At 42.6% G+C, this 22,042-nt stretch overlaps 3 protein-coding genes across 6 annotated transcripts; 2 read left to right on the plus strand and 1 right to left on the minus strand.

Annotated features, from left to right (window-relative positions):
- The first annotated feature begins 710 nt into the window (after positions 1-710).
- hexd (hexosaminidase d) lies at positions 711-4,851 on the plus strand. The gene is made up of 13 exons (XM_029764707.1): positions 711-1,025; positions 1,299-1,400; positions 1,491-1,606; positions 1,767-1,854; positions 2,054-2,218; positions 2,404-2,587; positions 2,722-2,793; positions 2,895-3,093; positions 3,268-3,350; positions 3,445-3,523; positions 3,624-3,734; positions 3,915-4,004; positions 4,168-4,851. The coding sequence occupies exons 2-13, from the start codon at positions 1,311-1,313 to the stop codon at positions 4,367-4,369; spliced, it is 1,479 nt and encodes a 492-aa protein (XP_029620567.1). The 5' UTR covers positions 711-1,025; positions 1,299-1,310; the 3' UTR covers positions 4,370-4,851.
- Positions 4,473-8,035, minus strand: LOC115201247 (cytochrome b-245 chaperone 1 homolog). Of its 2 annotated transcripts, none has more exons than XM_029764712.1 (6): positions 7,870-8,035; positions 6,694-6,781; positions 6,546-6,587; positions 6,244-6,414; positions 5,876-6,020; positions 4,473-5,641 (listed from the first exon to the last, which is right to left on the minus strand). In XM_029764712.1, the coding sequence occupies exons 1-6, from the start codon at positions 7,876-7,878 to the stop codon at positions 5,491-5,493; spliced, it is 606 nt and encodes a 201-aa protein (XP_029620572.1). In that variant the 5' UTR covers positions 7,879-8,035; the 3' UTR covers positions 4,473-5,490. The 2 variants fall into 2 exon arrangements, with proteins under 2 accessions (XP_029620572.1, XP_029620573.1); XM_029764713.1 differs by lacking the exon at positions 7,870-8,035 and adding an exon at positions 6,867-7,536.
- Positions 6,727-20,132, plus strand: LOC115201244 (nuclear prelamin A recognition factor). Of its 3 annotated transcripts, none has more exons than XM_029764709.1 (11): positions 6,727-6,814; positions 10,072-10,132; positions 10,330-10,539; positions 10,966-11,098; positions 11,320-11,454; positions 12,024-12,142; positions 12,311-12,440; positions 16,231-16,303; positions 18,158-18,295; positions 18,488-18,645; positions 18,977-20,132. In XM_029764709.1, exons 2-11 carry the CDS (start codon positions 10,076-10,078, stop codon positions 19,234-19,236), a joined length of 1,413 nt encoding a protein of 470 aa, XP_029620569.1. In that variant the 5' UTR covers positions 6,727-6,814; positions 10,072-10,075; the 3' UTR covers positions 19,237-20,132. The 3 variants fall into 3 exon arrangements, with proteins under 3 accessions (XP_029620569.1, XP_029620568.1, XP_029620570.1); XM_029764708.1 differs by lacking the exon at positions 6,727-6,814 and adding an exon at positions 8,268-8,620; XM_029764710.1 differs by lacking the exon at positions 6,727-6,814 and adding an exon at positions 8,627-8,930.
- The last annotated feature ends 1,910 nt before the right edge of the window (positions 20,133-22,042 follow it).

The raw sequence follows: 22,042 nt of genomic DNA on the forward strand, positions 1-22,042 counted from the left end.
TTGGCAAACTCCAAGCGGGCTGTCATATGTATTTTACTGAGGAGTGGCTTCTGTCTGGCCACTCTACCATAAAGGCCTGATTGGTGGAGTGCTGCAGAAATGGATGTCCTGGAATGTTCTCCCATCTCCACAGTAGAACTCTAGAGCTCTGTCAGAGTTTGCGTGTGCACAAACTCAATTCGACCTTGCACACAATTTTTAAAAACTTTGGCAAGTCTATAAAACTTAGTGCACTGTGTTCGTAACAGATTTTCGTTTTGTGAACAGACATTTTTTGAGATCAGATGTTTAATCGATGAGAAAATTGGCACATTGTCGGCCCAGTTTCACCTAGTTTCATCCTCTTCCACTACCCGAGACTGGACTTCCCCTCACTACCATATTTGGTGATGAGAAAACGTTCTAAAAGGGTGCTTCAATTTATAGGCCCTGTCAGGTTTCCCCTTCTGTCTGTGATATTGGGCTGCAGATACCCAGACTTGGAAGATGGTAACATGCTGAAATGACACTTCCTGATCTTCAAGTGTGCTACTAAGTATTCTGATAGGAAACGCCATCGTTCATATTTTCTACAGTCTATGGCAGATAAGCTTGTGAACAACAGATGCCTGGTTTGTACTTGCAAAACAGGTCTACTAGTAAATAAAAATGTACAGGCAACTGAAAAAATGTAGAACGTCTGGAAAGAATCTGTATTATTTTTGACCAAGTCCACCTCTTCGGCACCTCCATCAATAAAATCAGTCGTTACTGCCGCGCACAGAAGAGTAGCTTACGGAGTTTCCTTTTTTACCCCGGTAGAGTTGGTGGCGGTAATGCACGATAAATATTGGAAGCCAACCGCCGTTAAACTTCATCGAAGAAGAAAACTTACATACGGTGGATTTGGCGCATGAGCACTTGGTCAAAAACAAGAACAATTCTTTCCTGACAAGGCATATTTTCGATTGCTTGTAAATTTGTATTTAGATACAGGGCGGGACTGCAGTACATGAAGATAGTTGCTCAGCGAAACGCCATATTTTGTGAGTAACAAACGTATTTTGACATTATAATGCTTGCAGAGCTGTCTAATGCAAACAAACATGGCAGCTTTCTGGGCTAGAAAGGGGACTCGTCATATTCATTGTCTTCTCTGACCAGATAGATACTGGTTCAGCCTAAATGCAAATTGTATGAATGTAAAGGCAACGTTTGTATAGTAGGCTACTCCTTTTATTATCAAAAGTCGAGCATTGTATTGTAATAGTAATTTATGCATGATCCTTGTACACAGTAATTTACTTGCTGCTCTCCAGATTTCAGCTACAATGGATGCTTTACCAGCATGGCCCAAGGGGAAGAAGCTGGTTCACCTGGATCTGAAAGGAGCACCTCCTAGAATGGATTACCTGCACAAGGTAATAGCACCGCTCACCTATCTCTTCCTTATCTGTGTGTTGAATGTAAGATGTCTGTCTGACGTGACCTTTTTCTCTCACTCTCCCCAGCTGATTGGTCTTTTTTCTGGTCTGGGTGCTGACGGTCTATTGGTGGAGTATGAAGACATGTTCCCCTATGAAGGCGAGCTGAAGGTGCTGCAATCCACTCAGCATCCACCATACAGGTTGGGCTATACACATCCACCATACAGGTTGGCCTAAAGCCAATCACTGATATCAACTCTTATCCCTCGAACATCACTATCTTGGCCTCGCTAGAAAGTGTGGGGGGGGGGGTGGTTCTTTCTGACATGTAATGATTCTCCTCTCTCTTCTCTGCTGCAGTCGTGAGGAGGTCCTGTCCATTCAGGAAGTGGCCAAGTCCCAAGGGTTAGAGGTCATTCCTCTGGTGCAGACGTTTGGACACATGGAGGTGAGAGAGAGGGAACACATATCTGCCTCCCACCTGTTCATATCATACCCCACTTAATACCCCACTTAATAATCGTCGAGTTTGAAGCCAATTTATGTTGTATTGTCTTGGTATCTTTGATATTCTTTTGTTTCTTTGCCTCCTTTCTCACTCATTCTCTCTCAGAACTTCTCACCCCCCCACCCCCTCTCTCTCTCAGTTTGTGTTGAAGCACAAGTCGTTGTGGGAGCTGAGGGAGGTGGGCCACTGCCTGGGCACTCTGAACCCCCACAGAGAGGAGGGTGTGAGGCTGGTAAAGGAGATGCTTCGCCAGGTGGTGGAGCTCCACCCAGGCAGCACCAGCCTGCATATTGGAGCTGACGAGGTGAGGCTTGGTATTTTGATCCTTTTGGAATTAAAAAAAAGTGCAGATGAAGGGGAGGCGATGAGGAAAGGAAGCCATATTGAGATGCATACAAGATTGAAATAGCTTTCTAATGATGAACAATGCATGACACCACTTTAATTGAAAGCCTTTCCCCCCCCACCATATCTGTCATGCGTCCTCAGGTGTACCTGCTAGGTGAGGGAGAGGAGTCTAGACGCTGGCTGAGCACACCTGGCCGTACAGTACAGCAGCTGTTCCTCAATCATGTGACCAGGGTAGCAAAGGGCGTCAGGGAGGCGTGGCCAAACCTCAACATGATCATGTGGGACGACATGTTGAGAGGGATGGACCACGACACACTGAAAGGTCAGGGTACAGGCTCTTAGTGATAGTTCTGCAAAGTTACACAATCATTTCAATGTTTTAGCCTGAAAGTAGTCTATGGGCCAGACAAGTCTGCAATCCACCCCTAACATTTGCTTTTTTGACCTGTTTGCCAGGCAGCGGTTTGGTAGGATTGGTCCAGTTGATGCTGTGGGACTACAACCCCACCCTAGATGTGAAAAACACTGGTAAGAACTAGTGGTTTTACTAGAACAGTTTCACTATGCACATGGACAAACACTATTTTGTGCTTAATGTCAATGTTTCCCATCTCCTTTCCCCTCTCCAGTATATCTATTGGAGAGGTACAGTGGTGCAGGGCTATCAGAACTGTGGGCAGCCAGTGCCTTCAAAGGCTCTACTAATGTCCATACCTGTGTGACCAGCACACAGAGACATGTGAACAACCATCTACAGTGGCTACAGGTGGCAGCAGCCCTGCCTGAAGGCATACACATGCTGGGCATTGCCCTCACTGGCTGGCAGAGGTGAGACAGAGAGAATTCACTTGTATTCATCTAAAGTATAGTGTCATAGGGCAAAATCAGACTTGTCTAAATCATACAATGCATCAGACTTTTGCGTAAATCATGGGACATTTGTGCCGAAATGTATGATATGATTTAGCCATAATCTATTTAATAATATTATTTCATCAATAGGTATGACCACCTGTCTGTGCTGTGTGAGTTGCTGCCCCTAGCCCTGCCCTCCCTGGCCTCCAGTCTACAGACACTCACACATGGTCAATACTTTCCTCCAAATACACTTTGATGTGATCCTTGAGGTATTGTAATGGCACCTGACCCGTGTTGATGGTGGTTCTGTGTGTGCTACAGGCCAGTTCAGCCCGGAGGCTCAGAGCAGGGTGACAAAGGCTTTGGGCATCTCTTCTGTAGAGGTAGAAACCATGGAAAGGTGAGAGAGGGAGACCCTTCATAACAGAAAATGCTCCTCTGTTATAAGTGGGTTGTGTTTTTAATCCTAAAAGTGTCTGTCTCTCTGTGCCCTGCCCTAGCTCCACTACAGCTGACTCTGTGCTGTTTCCAGGGAGGAGGTTGGCAGAGTTGGTTGTGGAACTAACAGCAATACTGCAGTCAGAAGAACTCCGCCATTTTGAAGACAACATGTGAGTGAAGCCAGCAGCCACATGGGCTGGAACTAAAGCCTGCACACCCTGTAGCACTCTAGGAAGAGGGTTGGTGACCACTGCAATAAAGGCACACTTAATGATTTCTTGATTACTACTATAAAATCCTTGAATTAAAGAGCTCTCTAACCTTGATACATGTTGCTCTGTGGTTCTCAGGTTTGTGAGAGGCTGGTTCACTCCTTACCACAGACAGAGAAAGACAGTCAGCCCTCTTATTGCTCAGCAGTTACAGAGTCAAGCCATGACGTAAGCATCTGAATGTTTGTATTCCACCACCGTTTATATGCTAAGAAAGGTTTTTCACTCCCTCCATATAGTTAAAAAAAAAATAATAACCTAACAGCCCTCCCCCTAAACAAAATAAAATGTGCCAACCTGTGTTTCTATCAACCACCCTCCTCTCCCCCAGATTGTTGGCTCTTGTGGAGCAGAGAGTGGCGATGGTGAAAAAGGAGATGGTGCGTCTGTACCCAGCCTCCACAGCTCAGGAGTGGGTAGAGCAGCATGTCAGCCCCGTGGTGGCTCCCCTCCAGAGGATCCTGGAGGACACCAGAGCCAGCCTACTAGAGATGGTACCCCAGAATGTCTCTGCTTCTATGGTTGGGCAGTAAGGTTTAGCCTGGGTCCCGTTGATTGATTTTTTTGACAGAGAAAGGGATCTATCAGTGCAGACAGTGAGGTCCAAGAGGTAGTGAGAAAATGATTCCATGATTATCAAAAAGCAACTTTTATTTCATTCTGTTTTTTAACAAAAAAAGCACAAATAAATGTATAAAAGTAATATAAAAAAAAGACAAGGCAAACCAGTACCTGCAGTCATCCAGCAGCACACACTAACTGGACACAAAATATCTCATGCATTCTTTCTTTCAAGCAACTACACTCACCTTCCTCTTGCCAACAGATGCAGTAACGTAGTTAATACAGTCCAGATACAATGTAATACAGTTTACTTGTCAAACATACCTATTGTTATTAACACATTTGTCTACGGACAGGAATGTTACCTGAGACTGGTCTTTCATTTTGTGTGTATATAAGGCCAGCCGGAATCTGTAGTTTACCCTATGAATAATAAATCAAATCAATACAATTTATTACACCCTTTTTTTACATCAGCGAATGTCACAACGTGCAGAAAGTGCAGAAACCCAGCCTAAAACCCCAAACAGCAAGCAATGCAGATGTAGAAGCTGTTAGATTAAGTTAATTCTAGAGGTTTTGCCTCCACAGATTCTGTCTGACCCTAGTCATAGAACCCATCAATGCTGAAAGACATGCAAGTATTTACTTTAACATAAAAACAGGCAAACATTCTGAACTGATCCCTGGAAATCCATGCTTGATTATAGTTTACGGTCACATGCATTCAGATGGATGGATGGTTGCAGTGAGTAGAGACGATCCTACTAGACCAAGATTATCACTTGGGAGGTCTCAAACACACTGTGTTGCCTAAACTGTGGGAATGTTCTGAATGAGTATTTCACACATACTGATTACATTTAAATAGAAAGGCACTGTGATTATAGGGTTGAGTCTAATACAGTAATGATTGTTTTTGAAGAACAGGCAACACAACTATGATTTTGTTTAAATACTCTGTGGAAAACGCTACCATTGAAGTGTATTTAAGGCAATTTATACTATCAGGGATACTACGAAATGCTATAAAATATATTTGGGTGCATTTCAAGTTTGCTGTGGCTTTCCCTCATCACCTCTTCTCCTTCTACTGCACTGAGTCCCCCTCTTCTTCGGAGTCAGTGCTGGGGTCCAGTTCATCTTCCTCCCTGACTGCCTCTTCCTCCTGCTCCCAGCGACACTGGAGCTCCTCCAGACCCAGGAAACGCTTGAGCAACGAAGCCACTGCCTCCACATCACTGACGGAGAGGGGGAAAGGACAGGATCAAATGACTAGTTGTGATCAAGAATAGACAGCAGGAATATTGACAATCAAAACACTAAATACATTTGTCTGATTTTACTTCTGTTCCATGCGAATCTTGAACTGTTATACTAAATATTCTTCAATGTTTTCAGATCCTGGGAAACCTGTGTTCTGATCCTTTAACACACATCTTCCATGTTAGGGTCTTATAATAGACCTATCTCACCTGCGTCCCCCCATGGTGGCGCTCTGTGTGAGGGGGTAGGAGAAACCTGTGGCCAGTCGCAGCACCAGCAGGTAGCCCTTCCCTAGGTAGCGCACCTTCTCCTCCTGAACACACACGTCACGCAGGTGCCTCATGTCCATCACCACTGAAAGACGGAGACGGGAGGAGAGGAAGGGTTTGGGGCAGGGGATGGAAGGGAGACGGGAGGAGCAATAGAAGAAGGATGGAGACGGGGAGAGACCCAGTTGGAAGACCCCTGCGCTAACTGGATTCCAATCGTAAAACTCATCCCATCTGATCTACCCTTATTGGTAAAGGAGGTTCAATGTGAAAGTACTGTACAGGACACATTAGGTGATGTTCCTCACCTTTCTCCTGGCCTCTCCTACACATGGTGAGAATCAGAGCATACAGACTGAAGGTCTTCAGCTCTATCACTTTCTTGGTTTTATCAAACACTGCCTCCTCCCACTCCTCCATGTTCTGCATGGCCACGAACAGACAGCCCGTCATATAGAAAAGCTTCCACAGGATACTGTCTGGAAAGACAAGAAAACGGGGATGAGAGACGGGCAGACATTTTTCCCGTTCTGTCTTAATTATGTAATTGATGACTGGGATTCAAGATCGGACAGGCTGGCACTGGTGATGCCTGTAAATCAGGTTGTACCTGAGCTGTAGTATGCAGCAGCCAGGCCAATGGACGCAATACCTGAAATCAGAAAAAGGACCAAATGCTGTGTCAATTTATTTTCTGACATTGCATTCAAAGAAATAAACTCAGTAAATACACACACACACACACATCATGATCATACCTATGAGCAGCGACCAGGAGCGGATGCCAGGCGATCTCTTCAGGTGTAACATGTTGGTGGTGTGCTCCTCTACCTGCATATACCCCATCTTACAGACCGACAGGCAGACATGAAAAAAATGGTAAACAATATGGATAGGCAAAAGCAATATATTATGAAGAACCACTGCTTACTCTTGTAATTCTGTGCTTCAAGGAAAGGAGAGGATGTATGTCAGAAGTAGAACATAGCCATGTGGGTTCAATATTGAGGTTATGAATAATGATCACAGATTACTGGAAACCAGGATGTTTAAACAGGGAAATTGTCAGTGCTGAGGAAATGGGGAAGCAGATCTGAAATACAAAATGCTATGTTTTACTTCTGACAGATATCCCCCTTCTCTCTAAGAGCAGGGTTGCCAGGTCAAGCAAAATTTTCCAGACCAATGACAACTCAAAACGTGCCCAAAAGGCCTGAAAACGAGCACATTTTTTTCACAGCAAGAGGAGTTGCCATTTATACAATAAACCCCTTTTCCATAATGTTACGAGACAATTATGGATTATCGTAGTAACTTGTAACGACGTTGGAAGCAAAAATCTGTTTTCCTCAAAATAATAATTATTGCAAGTTGTTCCTGAGACCGCTGCGCCACTCGGGAGGCCAACAGTTCATCTACTCCAGTAGCTCTCCAGACAACGTCTTCATTCGAGGAAAACTAACATTGACGGGAATGGAATAAGTTATTCTGCAATATATGTCACGACGTGCGCGCGTGCTGCTCAGCCAATAGCTGAAGTGCTCTCACACACACACACACCCCTCCGGTCCCCCCATCCACTCACTCACAGTAACAACCTGCCCCACAGTCAGCAGCAGGTCACTGTGAAATATATATTTTAAGATATATTTATAATTATATTCGTTATGAAGGTATTCAATTACAAAAAGAAAACAATGAAAACGTTCGCGAAAGTCATCGGATAGAAGTAAATTAATCCACGAATATAATTTTACATCTTCAATGACCGCGTTTTCATGAATTTGATTATATAATTTGAAAACCATTCAAAAACTGTGGGCATGCTCCATGAAGTAGGCGGGACATTCATAGTGTTGCCGATCACTCATTCATCATCTCGCCTATAAGAATGAAATAATGTATTCCCATACGCCTATTAATTTCTCTCTTACCTTACACATTTCAACTGGAATCCTAAAATGATACACGCGGAATAATGTGTCAAATCGGCTTGGTGATAGTGACAGTTACATGTATAAAGTTTTAGAGAAGTCCCATTTCATTTTACAGTAACAACGCACAGTGGGAATGTGTTGATATCTTCCGGGTTACGTCTATGCTGATTAGATGATGACATGAGCTACAGTTTATCCACCCCCACATGATAAAAATGTAGAGGAAACAATATTTCTAACATCTTGTCTCGGATATTTTAATAACACAAACCCATAGAAGAAGAAAAACGCATCTCAATCATATTTGATTTAATAAGAGTGTCTTACAGTACTAGAATATAGTCGTTGATTTACACTAAAAGTGGGAAAAAACTTTTTCACATGGCGCGTGACGCACCCAAAGGGAACCGGGTTTTACGCATGCGCCCTTGATTGACCGCGGCTCAATGGAGTCACTTATGTTCTTTTATAGTTCAATGGTCACGAATTCTGATGCCAAGCCGTCTGGAAAACCGGTCTGGAACCCTCGACTAATTTCTACATCAGACGGTCTTGTGACAGAAACCGTCGCGGAGTCGCATATTGTCCATTATAGCCTTTCAGTGGTATCGTAATCGCTTCAGATATTGCTGAGTAAACATTGCTACATATTACCCTGGCTCAAACTCCCCTTTCTCCTTTACGAAACAGCTTGAAAGGTGTCTGAAGTCATTTGTATAAAGGCAGACTAGTAGAAAACGTCCAACCGGTGAGTGCGTGCGTGCCGTGATGTAATAAATACGGAGAAATCGGATGTCATTGAGTTCAACAATTGCGAAGAACATGAAAGACACAAAACATGAGAAGAATATTCGTTATAATAATGGACTTTAGATAAGCTTTTCTTATTATTTAGTATTTTAAGAGACTCAATTAAAACAAATGATATCCAAACACTTTAAAGCAGGGGGTTGATTATAAAAGATATGGTTTTGTGGATATAACGTTTGCCAAAATCATGACGTTAGTTCTACATTTCAAAGAGTTCAGAGTATCAGTAAAGTGACCAGTTTTACTCGGTATGTACATATCTCTCCAAAATCTAATAGTGTACGAACATCTGTAAAACAAATGTCAGTGTTTCAGGTTCATCATTGGAGAATGTACACTTCTCATCAATTTCTGTTAACATTGACACCATTGTTTTGGAGGGGTACATATTGTGCAAAAAAATATTTAGGTGCACCTCTTATCTTATTAGAAATACCACATTTGAAGGGACAAAGCCAAGACTTTCGACATGGAATGTTTGTTTTTCCACGCAGTTGGTAAATGAATTGTTAATATCCTTACATGTGGATTCGTGTACAAAAAGAGAGAGCGCTGGATAAACAAACCGAGATACACCCTCAGCCTTTGTCAATAGAACCATTCTTAACTAATACATGTAATGGCTGATGATGGGCCCTGGTATAGGCGTCATAGGTTATCTGAGCCATGCCAGACATTGCACATTTGTTGCCAAGCAAGAAATGTTTTTCTCCCTCCAATTACTGTTTAGAGATTTAAAACTACCAGAAAGCATAATCATAGATAATTAACCCTAAATAAATTGCTGTTTATATTGGGTCCTGATAATAGGCCTATATGTTATAACAGAGGCTTCAGCCTTTATTTAACATTTATTATATCAATTATGATGATGTATAATAATAATCTATTATTATTTTTGTCTTTATTTACTGTATACTATGCAAGCCCATTTTGAATACAGTAGTCTACTCAGAGGACACACAGATTATTTGGGGTTTGGGTCCATTCTTTGGATCTCCGTCAACATAATAGTTATCATGTCATAGCCTATACAAATAAAGCTTCATTGCTTGCCTATTGACACACTTGGTGCAATTATGTATGCTTTGTTGTGATATGGATGCAGTTTTGTCGGCAGTTTACCATCTTTATTATATGCTGCTGTTGAGATAAGAAGAATGATCCTGATTGGTTAGGACAGGGTTAATGATGTAGAAGTTGGGTGGAGTTGAGTCACACACCCAAACATAAATACTAGCGTTTTAGTTTGGATCGTAGAGTAGTTGGCACGAGAGTTGTCCGAGGAAAATGTGTAGAAGGGTTGTGAAGATTCCAGGTCTATTCCAGAGTTGGATGGCTTACTGATCCTGTGTTTGTGTGGAATCCAAACCCACCTTCATTTCACAGAAAAATGTCAGAAGAGAACATTGGAAGGCGCAAGGAGAAGTGTGAGAATTGCACTAAACAGGTAAGCCCATGGAATGTTTGTGGTTTCGCTGTGCAGTGTGCAAGTGTCTCTCTGCAACTAAAATTGTCCATCCAGTCATATCTGACCCAGTTGTTTGAGGTCATTACTTTTTGCATATTATAGTCAAACATGATATATTGTGTCCAATTCTAACACTTATTCATGTATTGATTTGTTGGTTGATTGGTCATTTCCAGTGCAACAAGAAGCAGAGTGATGAAGGCATTAGCTCCCTTTCGGAGAAAGATGTAGCCAACGGAGAGGTCCCTGCCTCCTCCCATCTCCTCAAGCAGCAGGTGTTGCTGAGTGCCTGTCTGTCCTGTGAGGGCTGTGTGTCCGAGGAGGAGAGCCTAAAGATCTCCCAACAGAACCTGGAGGAGGTGGCCCGCGTCCTGGGCCTCAACAAGGTACTACTGGACCACTGACCAGGCTACCTGGGTCGTATTCAATAGGCACCAAACGGAAGAAAACGGACTGAAACAGGGAGGGACTATTTGAACTTATCTAATAACAACTGCTTTTTTCCCTTTTTCGTTTCAAAAGGTTTTGCTGAGGTGGTCACTAATGAATACAAACCTGGACACCTCACATGATTAGCCTCCCTAAGCACAATTGGGTTATCTTTGCTGTACTTCATTTCCAGATTACCTCATGCCAGATTTGTTTTAATGTGTGTTGTTATTGCTGGTCTCTTTGCCTGGCATGCAGACTGATTGTTTGGTTTCACTTCACTGAAATGTATAGGGCATTCAGTGTTGATGCCAGGTAAATGGTCTCGTCTCTTCTCGGCCGACGTTTGACATGTCCCTCTCTCCCTCTTTTTGTCATTGCAGAAGTGTGATGTGTCCAAACACCAGGTCCTGGTGGTGTCAGTTTGTCCCCAGTCTCTGCCTTTCTTCGCTGTCAAGTACGGTCTGGACATTCCTGAGGCCACACGCAAGCTCTGTGGCTTCCTCAAGAGCCTGGGTAAGCGAGCGTGTACAGTGTTGACTGGGAATTCCAGACAAGCCCTGTAGTTTCCTCAAAGATCTTTGTGTGGGTGTGTGCGTATGGTGATGGTGTGTGTGTGTGATTAGTAGAACACAGCGTGTGTATGTGAAATAAAAGTGCGGTACATTCATTGGCATCTACCATAACAGATGAATCATTCTCTTCCCTTCTCTCTCACCCTCCCTTTCTGTCTGTAGGAGTGCAGTATGTGTTTGATACTACTCTAGCAGCAGGCTTCAGTATTCTGGAGAGCCAGAGAGACTTCGTCCAGAGGTACAGCAGGAGGCACCATGATAGCCAGGCCCTACCCATGTTCACCTCCTCCTGTCCAGGTAGTATTTACACAATCTCCTTGTTCCTCCCCCTCTTTCCCTATATGCGCGCACACACACACACACACACACACACACACACACACACACACACACACACACACATCACAACCTGAGAATAAAATATTAAGCAGCTTTGTTGTGTTTCAGTTTAACATTTGTGTGTGTGCTGTTTGAGGGATGTGTGGCATTATTAAGGTAAGGGTATTAAGGGTTGGACCTAGCTCCTATTTGAAAGTAGAGATAGAGCCGGGCTGGGAGGGAGAGATAGACACAGCCTCACACCACTCCCTTCCCTGGAGATAGGCCTTTCAGGAGGGGAGTCGCCCTCCCTCTCCTGCTCTCTCATTCAAATCAAATCAAATTGTATTTGTCACATGCACCGAATACAACGGGTGTAGACCTTACCGTAAAATGCTTACTTATGCTCTCTCGTGTACTCGTTCTCATGTTCTCTTTTTTCTGTGTCAGTCTTGCTCGCTCTACATCTTTCTCTGACCCCATCCCTTTAGATAATAAAACCATAAGCTTAGGACTCAAGTCAATTTCATTATTCTATTTACGTCCAGGGTGGATCCGGTACGCTGAGCGTGTTCTGGGCAGTCTGGTCACTCCTCACATCTGTACGGCCAGGTCTCCTCAACAGATCATGGGCTGTCTGGTCAAAGACTATTTCACCAAACAACAGGTCAGCGCTATTTGTGTGTTATAACAACCCACTCCATACAATTAAATGAAACTCATGAGAACATGTGAATAGTGATTGATGCCACACTATTCATGTGTTTTAACCATGTTACTCATCTCACACAGCAGGTGAATAGTGGTTTTATATGTGTCTGCTTTGTGTTTGTAGAAGCTGAGCCCAGACAAGCTTTACCATATTATGGTGGCTCCATGCTTTGATAAGAAACTGGAGGCAGTGCGAGAGGAGTTCTACAACAGTCTCCTGGAGTGCAGAGACGTGGACTGTGTCCTCACATCAGGTACTATGCTCTCATATCCTCTACCTCTACACCCCTTGACTTTTTCCACATTTTCTGGGATTAAAATGGATTTTTTTCTTTTTTTTTACATTCTACACAAAATACTCTGTCAAAGTGGAAGAAAAATTCAAACTTTTTGTAAAAAAATTATGACAAATAAAACACTAATGTGCATTCGGAAAGTATTCAGACCCCTTGACTTTTTCCACATCTTATTACTTTACAGCCTTATTCTAAAATTGATTAAATAACACATAATGACAACGCGAAAACAGTTTTTTTTTTAAATGTTTGCAAATGTAACAAAAACTAAAAACATAAATACTTTATTTACATAAGTATTCAGACCCTTTGCTGTGAGACTCGAAAATGAGCTGAGGTACATCCTCTTTCCATTTATCATCCTTGATTTGTTTCTAAAACTTGATTGGAGTCCACATTTAATGAATTCGATTGATTGGACAATTGATTGGACATGATTTGGACTGAGTAAAGGGTCTGAATCATGTTTTTGCTTTGTCATTATGGGGTATTGTGTGTAGATTGAGGGAATAAAAACCCAATTTAATCCATTTTAGAATAAGGCTGTAACAAAATGTGGAAAAATTCAAGGGGACTGAATTCTTTTTGAATGCCCTGTACCTTGATTACATAAGTATTCAACCCCCTGACTCAATACATGTTAGTCACCTTTGGCAGTGATTACAGCTGTAAGTCTTTCTGGGTTTCTCTAAGAGCTTTGCACACCTGGATTGTACAATATTGGCGCATTATTCTTTAAAAAATTCTTCAAGCTCTGTCAAATTGGTTGTTCACCATTCCTATAAAGCCATTTTCATGCCTTGCCATAGATTTTCAAGCCAATTTAAGTCAAAACTGTAAACAACTCCAGTGTATATATGGCATTGTGTTTTAAGGTTATTGTAAAGGAAAATGTGTATCCCAGTGTCTGTTGGAAAGCAGACTGAACCAGGTTTTTCTCAAGGATTTTGCCTGTGCTTATTCTGTTTATTTTTATCCCAAAAAAACTCCCTAGTCCTTGCCGATGACAAGCATACCCATAACATGATGCAGCCACAACCATGCTTGAGAATATGAGGAGTGCTACTCGGTGATGTGTCGTGTGGATTTGCCCCAAACATAACTTTATGTCCTGAATACAAAATGTTAAATTCTTTGCCACATTTTTTTGAAGTTTTACTTTAGTGCCTTATTGCAAACAGGATGCATGTTTTGGAATACATTTTATTCTGTATAGGCTTTCTTCTTTTCATCCTCGGTTTTCTCCCATCGCAGCCATTAAACTCTAACTGTTTTTAAGTCACCATTGGCCTCATGGTGAAGTCCCTGAGTGGTTTCCTTGCTCTCCAGCAACCGAGTTAGGACGTACACAGTCACTACAAAGTATCTTTAAAAAAATACACCATCCAAAGTGTAATTAATAACTTCACCATGCTCAAAGGGATATTCAATGTCTGCTTTTTTGTATTTTTACCCATCTACCAGTAGGTGCCTTTCTTTGCGACCCATTGGGAAAACCTCCCTGTTCTTTGTGGTTGAATGTTTCAAATTCAACGCTCGACTGAGTGACCTTACAAATAATGTGGGGTACAGAGATGAGGTAGTCATTCAACAATGATGTTCAACACTATTATTGCACACGGAGTCTATGCAACTTATTATGACTTTTTAAGTACGTTTGTGCTCCTGAACTTATTTAGGCTTGCCATAACAAAGGGCTTACTCATTGACTCAAGACATTTCAGCTTTTCATGTGTAATTAAAAAAATAAAAAAAACATTCCACTTTGACATTATAAGGTTTGTGTGTAGGCCAATGATGCAAAATCTCAATTTTAAATTCAGGTTGTAATACAACAAAATGTGGAAAAAGTCAAATGTGAATACTTTCTGAAGGCACTGTATAAATAAAATGTTATTTGTCACATGCGCCGAATACAACAGGTGTAGACCTTACAGTGAAATGTTTACCTACAAGCCCTTAACCAACAATGCAGTTTTTAGAAAATACCTAAAAAGTAAGAGATAAGAATAACATATAATTAAAGAGTAGCAGTAAATAGCAGGGCTATATACAGGGGGTACCGGTACAGAGTAAATGTGCGGGGGCACCGGTGTCGAGGTAATTGAGGTAATATGTACATGTAGGTAGAGTTATTAGTGACTATGCATAGATAATAACAGAGAGTAGCAGCAGTGTAGAAGAGGGTGGGGGGGTGGTGGCAATGCAAATAGTCTGGGTTGCCATTTGATTAGATGTTCAGGAGTCTTATGGCTTGGGGGGTAGAAGCTGTTAAGAAGCCTCTTGGACCTAGACTTGGCACTCCGGTACCGCTTGCCGTGCGGTAGCAGAGAGAACAGTCTATGACTAGGATAGCTGGAGACTTTGACAATTTTTAGGGCCTTTCCCTGACACTGCCTGGCATAAAGGTCCTGGATGGCAGGAAGCTTGGCCCCGGTGATGTACTGGGCCGTACGTGCTACCCTCTAGTGCCTTGAGGCCGAGCAGTTGCCATACCAGGCAGTGATGCAACCCATCAGGATGCTCTCGATGGTGCAGCTGTAAAACCTTTTGAGGATCTGAGGACCCATGCCAAATCTTTTCAGTCTTCTGAGGGGGAATAGGTTTTGTCGTACCTTCTTCACAATTGTCTTGGTGTGTTTGGACCATGATGATTTGTTGGTGATGTGGACGCCAAGGAACTTGAAGCTCTCAACCTGCTCCACTGCAGCCCCGTCAATGAGAATGGGGGCGTGCTCGGTCCTCCTTTTCCTGTACTCCATAATCATCTCATTTTGTCTTGATCACGTTGAGGGAGAGGTTGTTGTCCTTGCACAACACGGTCAGGTCTTTGACCTCCTCCCTATAGGCTCTCTCATCGTTGTCGGTGATCAGGCCTACCACTGTTGTCATCAGCAAACTTAATTATGGTGTTGGAGTTGTGCCTGGTCGTGCAGTCATGAGTGAGCAGGGAGTACAGGAGGGGACTGAGCATGCACCCCTGAGGGGCCCCCGTGTTGAGGATCAGCATGGCGGATGTATCGTTACCTAACCTTACCACCTAGGGGGCGGCCTGTCAGGAAGTCAAGGATCCAGTTGCGGAGGGAGGTGTTTAGTCCCAGGGTCCTTAGCTTAGTGATGAGCTTTGATGGCACTATGGTGTTGAACGCTGAGCTGTAGTCAATGAATAGCATTCTCACGTATGTGTTCCTTTTTGTCTAGGTGTGAAAGGGCAGTGTGGAGTACAATAGAGATTGCATCATCTGTGGATCTGTTGGTGCGGTATGCAATTTGGAGTGGGTCTAGGGTTTCTGGGATAATGATGTTGATGTGAGCCATGACCAGCCTTTCAAAGCATTTCATGTCTACAGACGTGAGTGTTACGGGTCAATAGTCATTTAGGCAGGTTACCTTAGTCCCTGTGCCCAAGAACACTATGGTGGTCTGCTTGAAACATGTTGGTATTACAGACTCAGACAGGGAGAGGTATATCTATCTGCTTTACCTCTTTCTCTCTCTCTTTTCATCAACTATTTTCTTCCTTTCATCATTTCCAGCCTCCTCCTCTCACAAGATGTCTCGATGCCAGCTATACTTTCAATTCCCTGTCTCCTATACCTAGACCCACTTAATTACCCCCTCTCTATCCCCAGAAGTTGAGAAACATCAGACAGTGAGGGATGTCATTCATGTTTATACTGTAAACCTGTAGGTTTTCTCATTTGTCCATTGTTTAATGTAAGACTGTAAATCCGTGTGTGTGTTCCAGGGGAGGTGTTCCACATGATGGAGCAGATGAAGGTGTCATTAGCAGACCTGGACTCTGTCCCTCTAGACCACGTGTGAGTGTTTCACTTTTCACTGGCCTCTTATCAGGAAGTTTGTGTCAGTGCTCAATGTGGGGCTCATTACTCAGTGAAGCGGTGGTGTGTGTGTGTGTGTGTGTGTGTGTGTGTCCTTCCTCCTAATCAAATCAAGCTTTATTTATACAGCACATTTCAGACATTGAATGCAACGCAATGTGCTTTATAAGAATCAACAAAGAAACTGAAAATAAAAGCTGAAATGTTTTACTACACAACAAACATAAAACAAACGAAAGACAAACTGAACAACTAAAGCACCTTAATGAAAAGCAAAGCTAAAAATATGTGTTTTAAGATCTCATTTAAATATCTCCACAGTTTGGGCCCCCCTCAGGCTATTCCAGCGGCTGGGGGCATAATGACTAAAGGCTGCCTCTCCATGTCTCTTGGTCCTAGGCTTTGGGATCGTTAGAGGACCTGAGGGACCTACTGGGTACATAACTTAAAAGCATGTCTGACATGTATTGAGGTGCACAATCGTGGATTGATTTAAAAACCAATAGAAGAATCTTAAAATGAATTCTAAAACTCACAGGCAGCCAGTGCAGAGACCTTAAAACCGGTGTAATGTGTGCTCTCCGTCTGGTCTTGGTCAGTACCTGTGCTGCAGCATTCTGTATGTTTTGCAGTTAACCAATGGCTTTCTTGAGTAGACCAGACTGCAGAGCATTGCAGTAGTCAAGCCTGCTTGTCATAAAAGCATTGATGAGTCCCTCTGTATCAGCCTGAGAGAGAAATGGCTGCACCGTGGTAAAAAGCTATTTTGGTCAATTCCTAATGTGTGATTCAAAATTGAGTTCAGAATCTAAAATAACACCTAGGTTTTTTTCCTGGTGTTTTATCTTTATTGTCCATTAATTAAAATATGCATCTATAGCGCGGGCTCCTGAGTGGCGCAGCGGTCTAAGGCACGGCATCTCAGTGCAAGAGGCGTCACTACAGTCCCTGGTTCTATTCCAGGCTTTATTACATCCGGCCCTGATTGGGAGTCCCATAGGGCTGCGCACAATTGGCCCAGCGTCATCTGGGTTTGGCCGGGATAGGCTGTCATTGTAAATAAGAATTTGTTCTTAATTAAAAAATAATTAAGCAAGTCGGTTATCTCTCTGTGCTTTGGCTCCAACAATAATTACCTTGGTCTATCTTGATTTAGCTGGAGGAAGTATTTAAATCACTAATGCAGTCAAATCGTTTATCCGTGGAGCTGGTGACACAGAAATGTAAAGCTGTGTATCGTGTGCGTAGCAGTGTAAATCAATGCTGTGCTTTCTGATAATGCTGCCAAGGGGTAAAATATATAAACTGAACAGTACCGGACTCAAAATCTAACCTTGGAACGCCACGTGATATGTATTCTCTCTGAGTTATGTTCACCAAGGGTGACAAACTCTCTCAACCGGTTAAATAGGTTATAAACCAATTCAGAAGTGGACCGGAGAGAAGTGGACCCACCTCTCCAGTCTGTCCAGAAGGACATCATGGTTAACAGTGTCTAATGCAGTACTTAAATCTAAGAGTACAAGGATAGAGAGAAAAATACTGTTGGCACTTAACTCTTTTAGCTATTTGAAAACCAATTTCTCCAGAATTTTGCTCAAGAATGGAAGGTTGGAGATTGGCTGAAAATTGCTAAATTGCTGAATAATCTATATTTTGTTTCTTTGTTAGCACTTCTATTTTGTTATTTGATGATATGAAGTACTTTTTTACTTGTATTGAAAGCGCTAAACAAATAGTTTATTATTATTATGCCTGTGTCTGTGAGTGTATTTCCGTGTGTTAGGTTCAGTGACTCAGAGTGTGTCACGTTCTTCTTCGTCTCCATGTTAGCCTGGGTGAGGCGGGGGATCCAGCCTTGGTGAGACACCAGGGCAGAGGATCGGAGGGCTTCCTGGAACACATCTTCAAATATGCTGCTTCTGAACTGTTTAGTCTGGATGTAGAGGAGATCACATACAAGACTCTCAGGTAAATTGGGAGGAGGGGAGAGAGGGATGACCGGGACAGAGCGAGAAATTGAAGACCTTGAACTGAGAAAGATGGAGAGGGAAGGATGAGAGCAGAGAGGGGTAGGAATGGGGGTAGAGGAAGCAGGCTGTAAAAGAGGACCTGAGTTTAAATATCCCTCTCATTCCGTCTCCCCTCCGTTTCTCCCTCTAGGAACCGTGACTTTCAGGAGGTGTGTCTGGAGCGGGATGGGGAGGTGCTGCTGCAGTTTGCATCCGTCTACGGCTTCAGGAACATCCAGACCCTGGTCCACCGCATGAGGAAAGGACACGTCCCCTACCAATTGGTGGAAGTGCTCTCCTGCCCCGGAGGTAACCCATTGGCCCAGCCACCTGTCAGTCACATCTACTTCCTAGTTCTGGTTTTGGTTTTGGGTAAATGTGACGAGGCAGTTGTGAAAACCCGTGTTAGAAATTCTTGCACAAATCGTTTTTTACAATTGAGTAACCCCAGACTAGGCTGCCATTGAACTTAAATCCACCGGTGCAAGTGTAAAAAATGTATCTCAGGAAGCTGAATTCATGTAGAAACAACAGTAGTAATTTAGTGTGATCTTTATTGTCCCAATGAATGTTGACCCTTCATTCTCCCATCTTCTCTCCTCTCTGCCTCCCCCTTCTATTCTCTCCCTTCTCTCCCCAGGTTGTGTGAGTGGTCGTGGGCAGGCGCAGGGAGAGACAGGAGGTCGGGTGGACAAAGCCTTGGTTCAGCAGATGGAGGAGGCCTACAGCAGTCTACCAGTCAGGCTGCCTGACACCAACCCTGGCCTACACATTCTCTACCAGGACTGGCTGGAGGGACAGGACTCAACATACGCCAAAACACTCCTACACACACAGTACACACAGCATAGCCCCAGCCAGACACGGACACACACACAGCCCCCGCACATACAGTGGTGAGACACACACACACACACTCACCTCTCGTACACACGCACACACACAGAAAAGTCCAACACACCTCAACATCCAAAAGCCCAATATGAGGGGTATCAGGACACTGACCCTTTCTCTACTAAGGACCATTACAATGCTTCCCATAGGTACCATTGTATAGGCGGGGAGGGCCAGAGGACCTGGATGTTGCTTTTGTGGTCCTTTGCACCCTGCCTAAAGAATAGTGTATGGAAAAGACTGGACCAGTATATCCCAGAAAGACTTGATTCTGGACTTACTTCAATACGCCATAAGGTGGTGCTGTTGTTCCATCTGTTTCACTGCTCTAGACTGCTGTGGAGGCTGGTCCACTGTGCTCTCACACCATGGAGGGGGAAACGAAGATATGGGGAAAGGACGCCAGTGCCAAATACGTGGGCTAGATTCCAGAGGGAATCAATCATGTGACGGACACATTTGCAGGATGGACAACATTTCATCTGCCAGCCAAAGGAGCAGTAACCCTGGGAGGAATAATATTCGATCCAAGGGGATGAAGCTGGAAAACTATCACACAAATGTGTCCTGTTAACATGTACTGAATGTTAAGCCTGTAAGAAGATCTAGATGCCTTAGTAGTATTGCATTTCAGAGGGGCTAAAATATCCAAAATGTTCAACATAAAACCAGGTGTACTTGTTTCAACTGTGAAATGTACATGTTGTTTTGTCTCCTGTGATTCCAAAATGATCAATCAATCAATTGATTGAAAATGCTAGATCTTCTCACTGATAGTGCTGTTGTGACTGCCATTTGCATTGCGTGTGTTCATCCATGTAATAATCACTGCAATAAATTTGGTAAACAGCTGTGGGATAGGGATGGAGAAATATAACCACTCAAATTCATAGACAAAGCTATTTTGACTTTTTCCATTTATTTGTATTTTTTTTAACCTTTTATACAGGTTTTTTTCTCATTGAGATAACATCTCTTTTTCAAGAGAGACCTAGAGAGAGACTTACCATTTTATGATTTAAAAATTATAGTTTTAACCATAACAAATAAAATGTTATTTGCCAAATACTTTGTAAACAACAGGTGTAGACAAACAGTGAAATGCTTACTTTTGTGTCCTTTTCTAACAATGCAGAGTTAAAGATATAAAACAGAATTAGTGACACGAGGAATGAATACACAGTGAATAACAAATGTTTTGTTCATATTTACATTGTTTACAAACAAATGGATAAAACGATATTTAGGGTTCTGAAGGGGTACGACAGTTGATCTAAGCATCAGGCATTTATAAGTTATATTTTTCAATAGTTATTGGGTATACATCAATCATTTACAAGTCCAAAATTGAATGGACCAATCGCAGATTGGACCTTTTAAGGTTATTGTTTTATTTGACCATGTACTGTCTGTGTCATACTGATGAGCATTAAAACAACTCAAACCTGGAAATCAGTCTGATTTGAAATAATTCTGAAATGGGACTGAGAATGTATCCCTTAACCCCTCTCTCTTTCTCTCTAGAATGCTATAGACTCTACAGCCTAGAATTTTGAAAATGTGTGGAAAACACGTCAAATCATCCACCTCTGTTCTGACAAAAATAAAGTGGTGTAAAGGTTGCATTTTAGTAGTGCAGGCTAGGGCTCTTTCACCTCTGTAAACTATAGTTGCAAGTTTTAATGTGACAAGTACAGTTTAATGCTTTTCTTGCAAACTCAAAACCCAGCAATGCAATAATCAATAACAATGTATTACTAGAAAAAAAACAAGAGAAATAAGAATAGGAAATATGAAATACACAAAGTAAGGATATAATATACAGGAAATATTTAAAAATCAGATCCAATACCATATTTGCATGTGCAGGGATACTGGAGTGATGGAGGTAGATATGTTTAGGGGTAAGGGAAATAGGCAACAGGATATAAGATTAACAGCGTAGCAGCAGATTGCATGTGAGTGGGTGTGTAGACCAGTATAAAATGTATGTGCATATGACGTGTGAGTGAGCAAATGGAGCGTGTGTTTGTGTTGGAGTGACGATGTCTGTGAGTGTGTATATATTTAAATAAAAATGCACTACTCACCCAGAGGATGGCAGTAAACCTCTAAATAGTATGCTGCTGTGGCTGGATATTGGAGCAGGTCCCAGATCTTCCCTCTTTCTTGTACAGTGTGTATTCCATTTTGGGAATCAGGAAAGCCTGGTTTAGTTTATTTTCCTTTCAAACTGTAAACAGAGTCAAAATGTTTGCTTTGACTGTTTGTTGCTTTGTCTCAGCTGTGCATACTACATATTGTTTCAGATTAGTTTGTCATGAGCTTTTGTTTTCATTGACTACACTAAACCTTGTTGTGTTTTCCTTTTTATTGATGCAGTAGTAGCTAAGATGGGGAGAAGTCTGTCTGTAATAAAGCGACGCTCTGCCTTCTTAACAGCACTATCAACAGGGCAGGTCCTACAGGCCCTAGTTTTGTCGCTGTTCAGTCGTGTGGCCAGGTTCCACAAAAAAGGACTTAGGAAAATTGTCATTGGCTCAGAACAGGGCAGCATGGATGGCCCTTGGATGTACACAGAGAGCTAATATTAATAATATGAATGTCAATCTCTCCTGGCTCAAAGTGGAGGAGAGACTGACTTCATCACTACTTTTATTTATGAGAGTTATTGACATGTAGAATGCACCAAGCTGTCAGTCTAAACTACTGGCACACAGCTCGGACATGCATACCCCACAAGACGTGCCACAAGAGGTCTCTTCACAGTCCCCAAGTCCAGAACAGATTATGGGAGGCACACAGTTCTACA

This window comes from Salmo trutta, chromosome 10 (assembly GCF_901001165.1).
Source record: "Salmo trutta chromosome 10, fSalTru1.1, whole genome shotgun sequence".
Lineage (NCBI taxonomy): Eukaryota > Metazoa > Chordata > Actinopteri > Salmoniformes > Salmonidae > Salmo > Salmo trutta.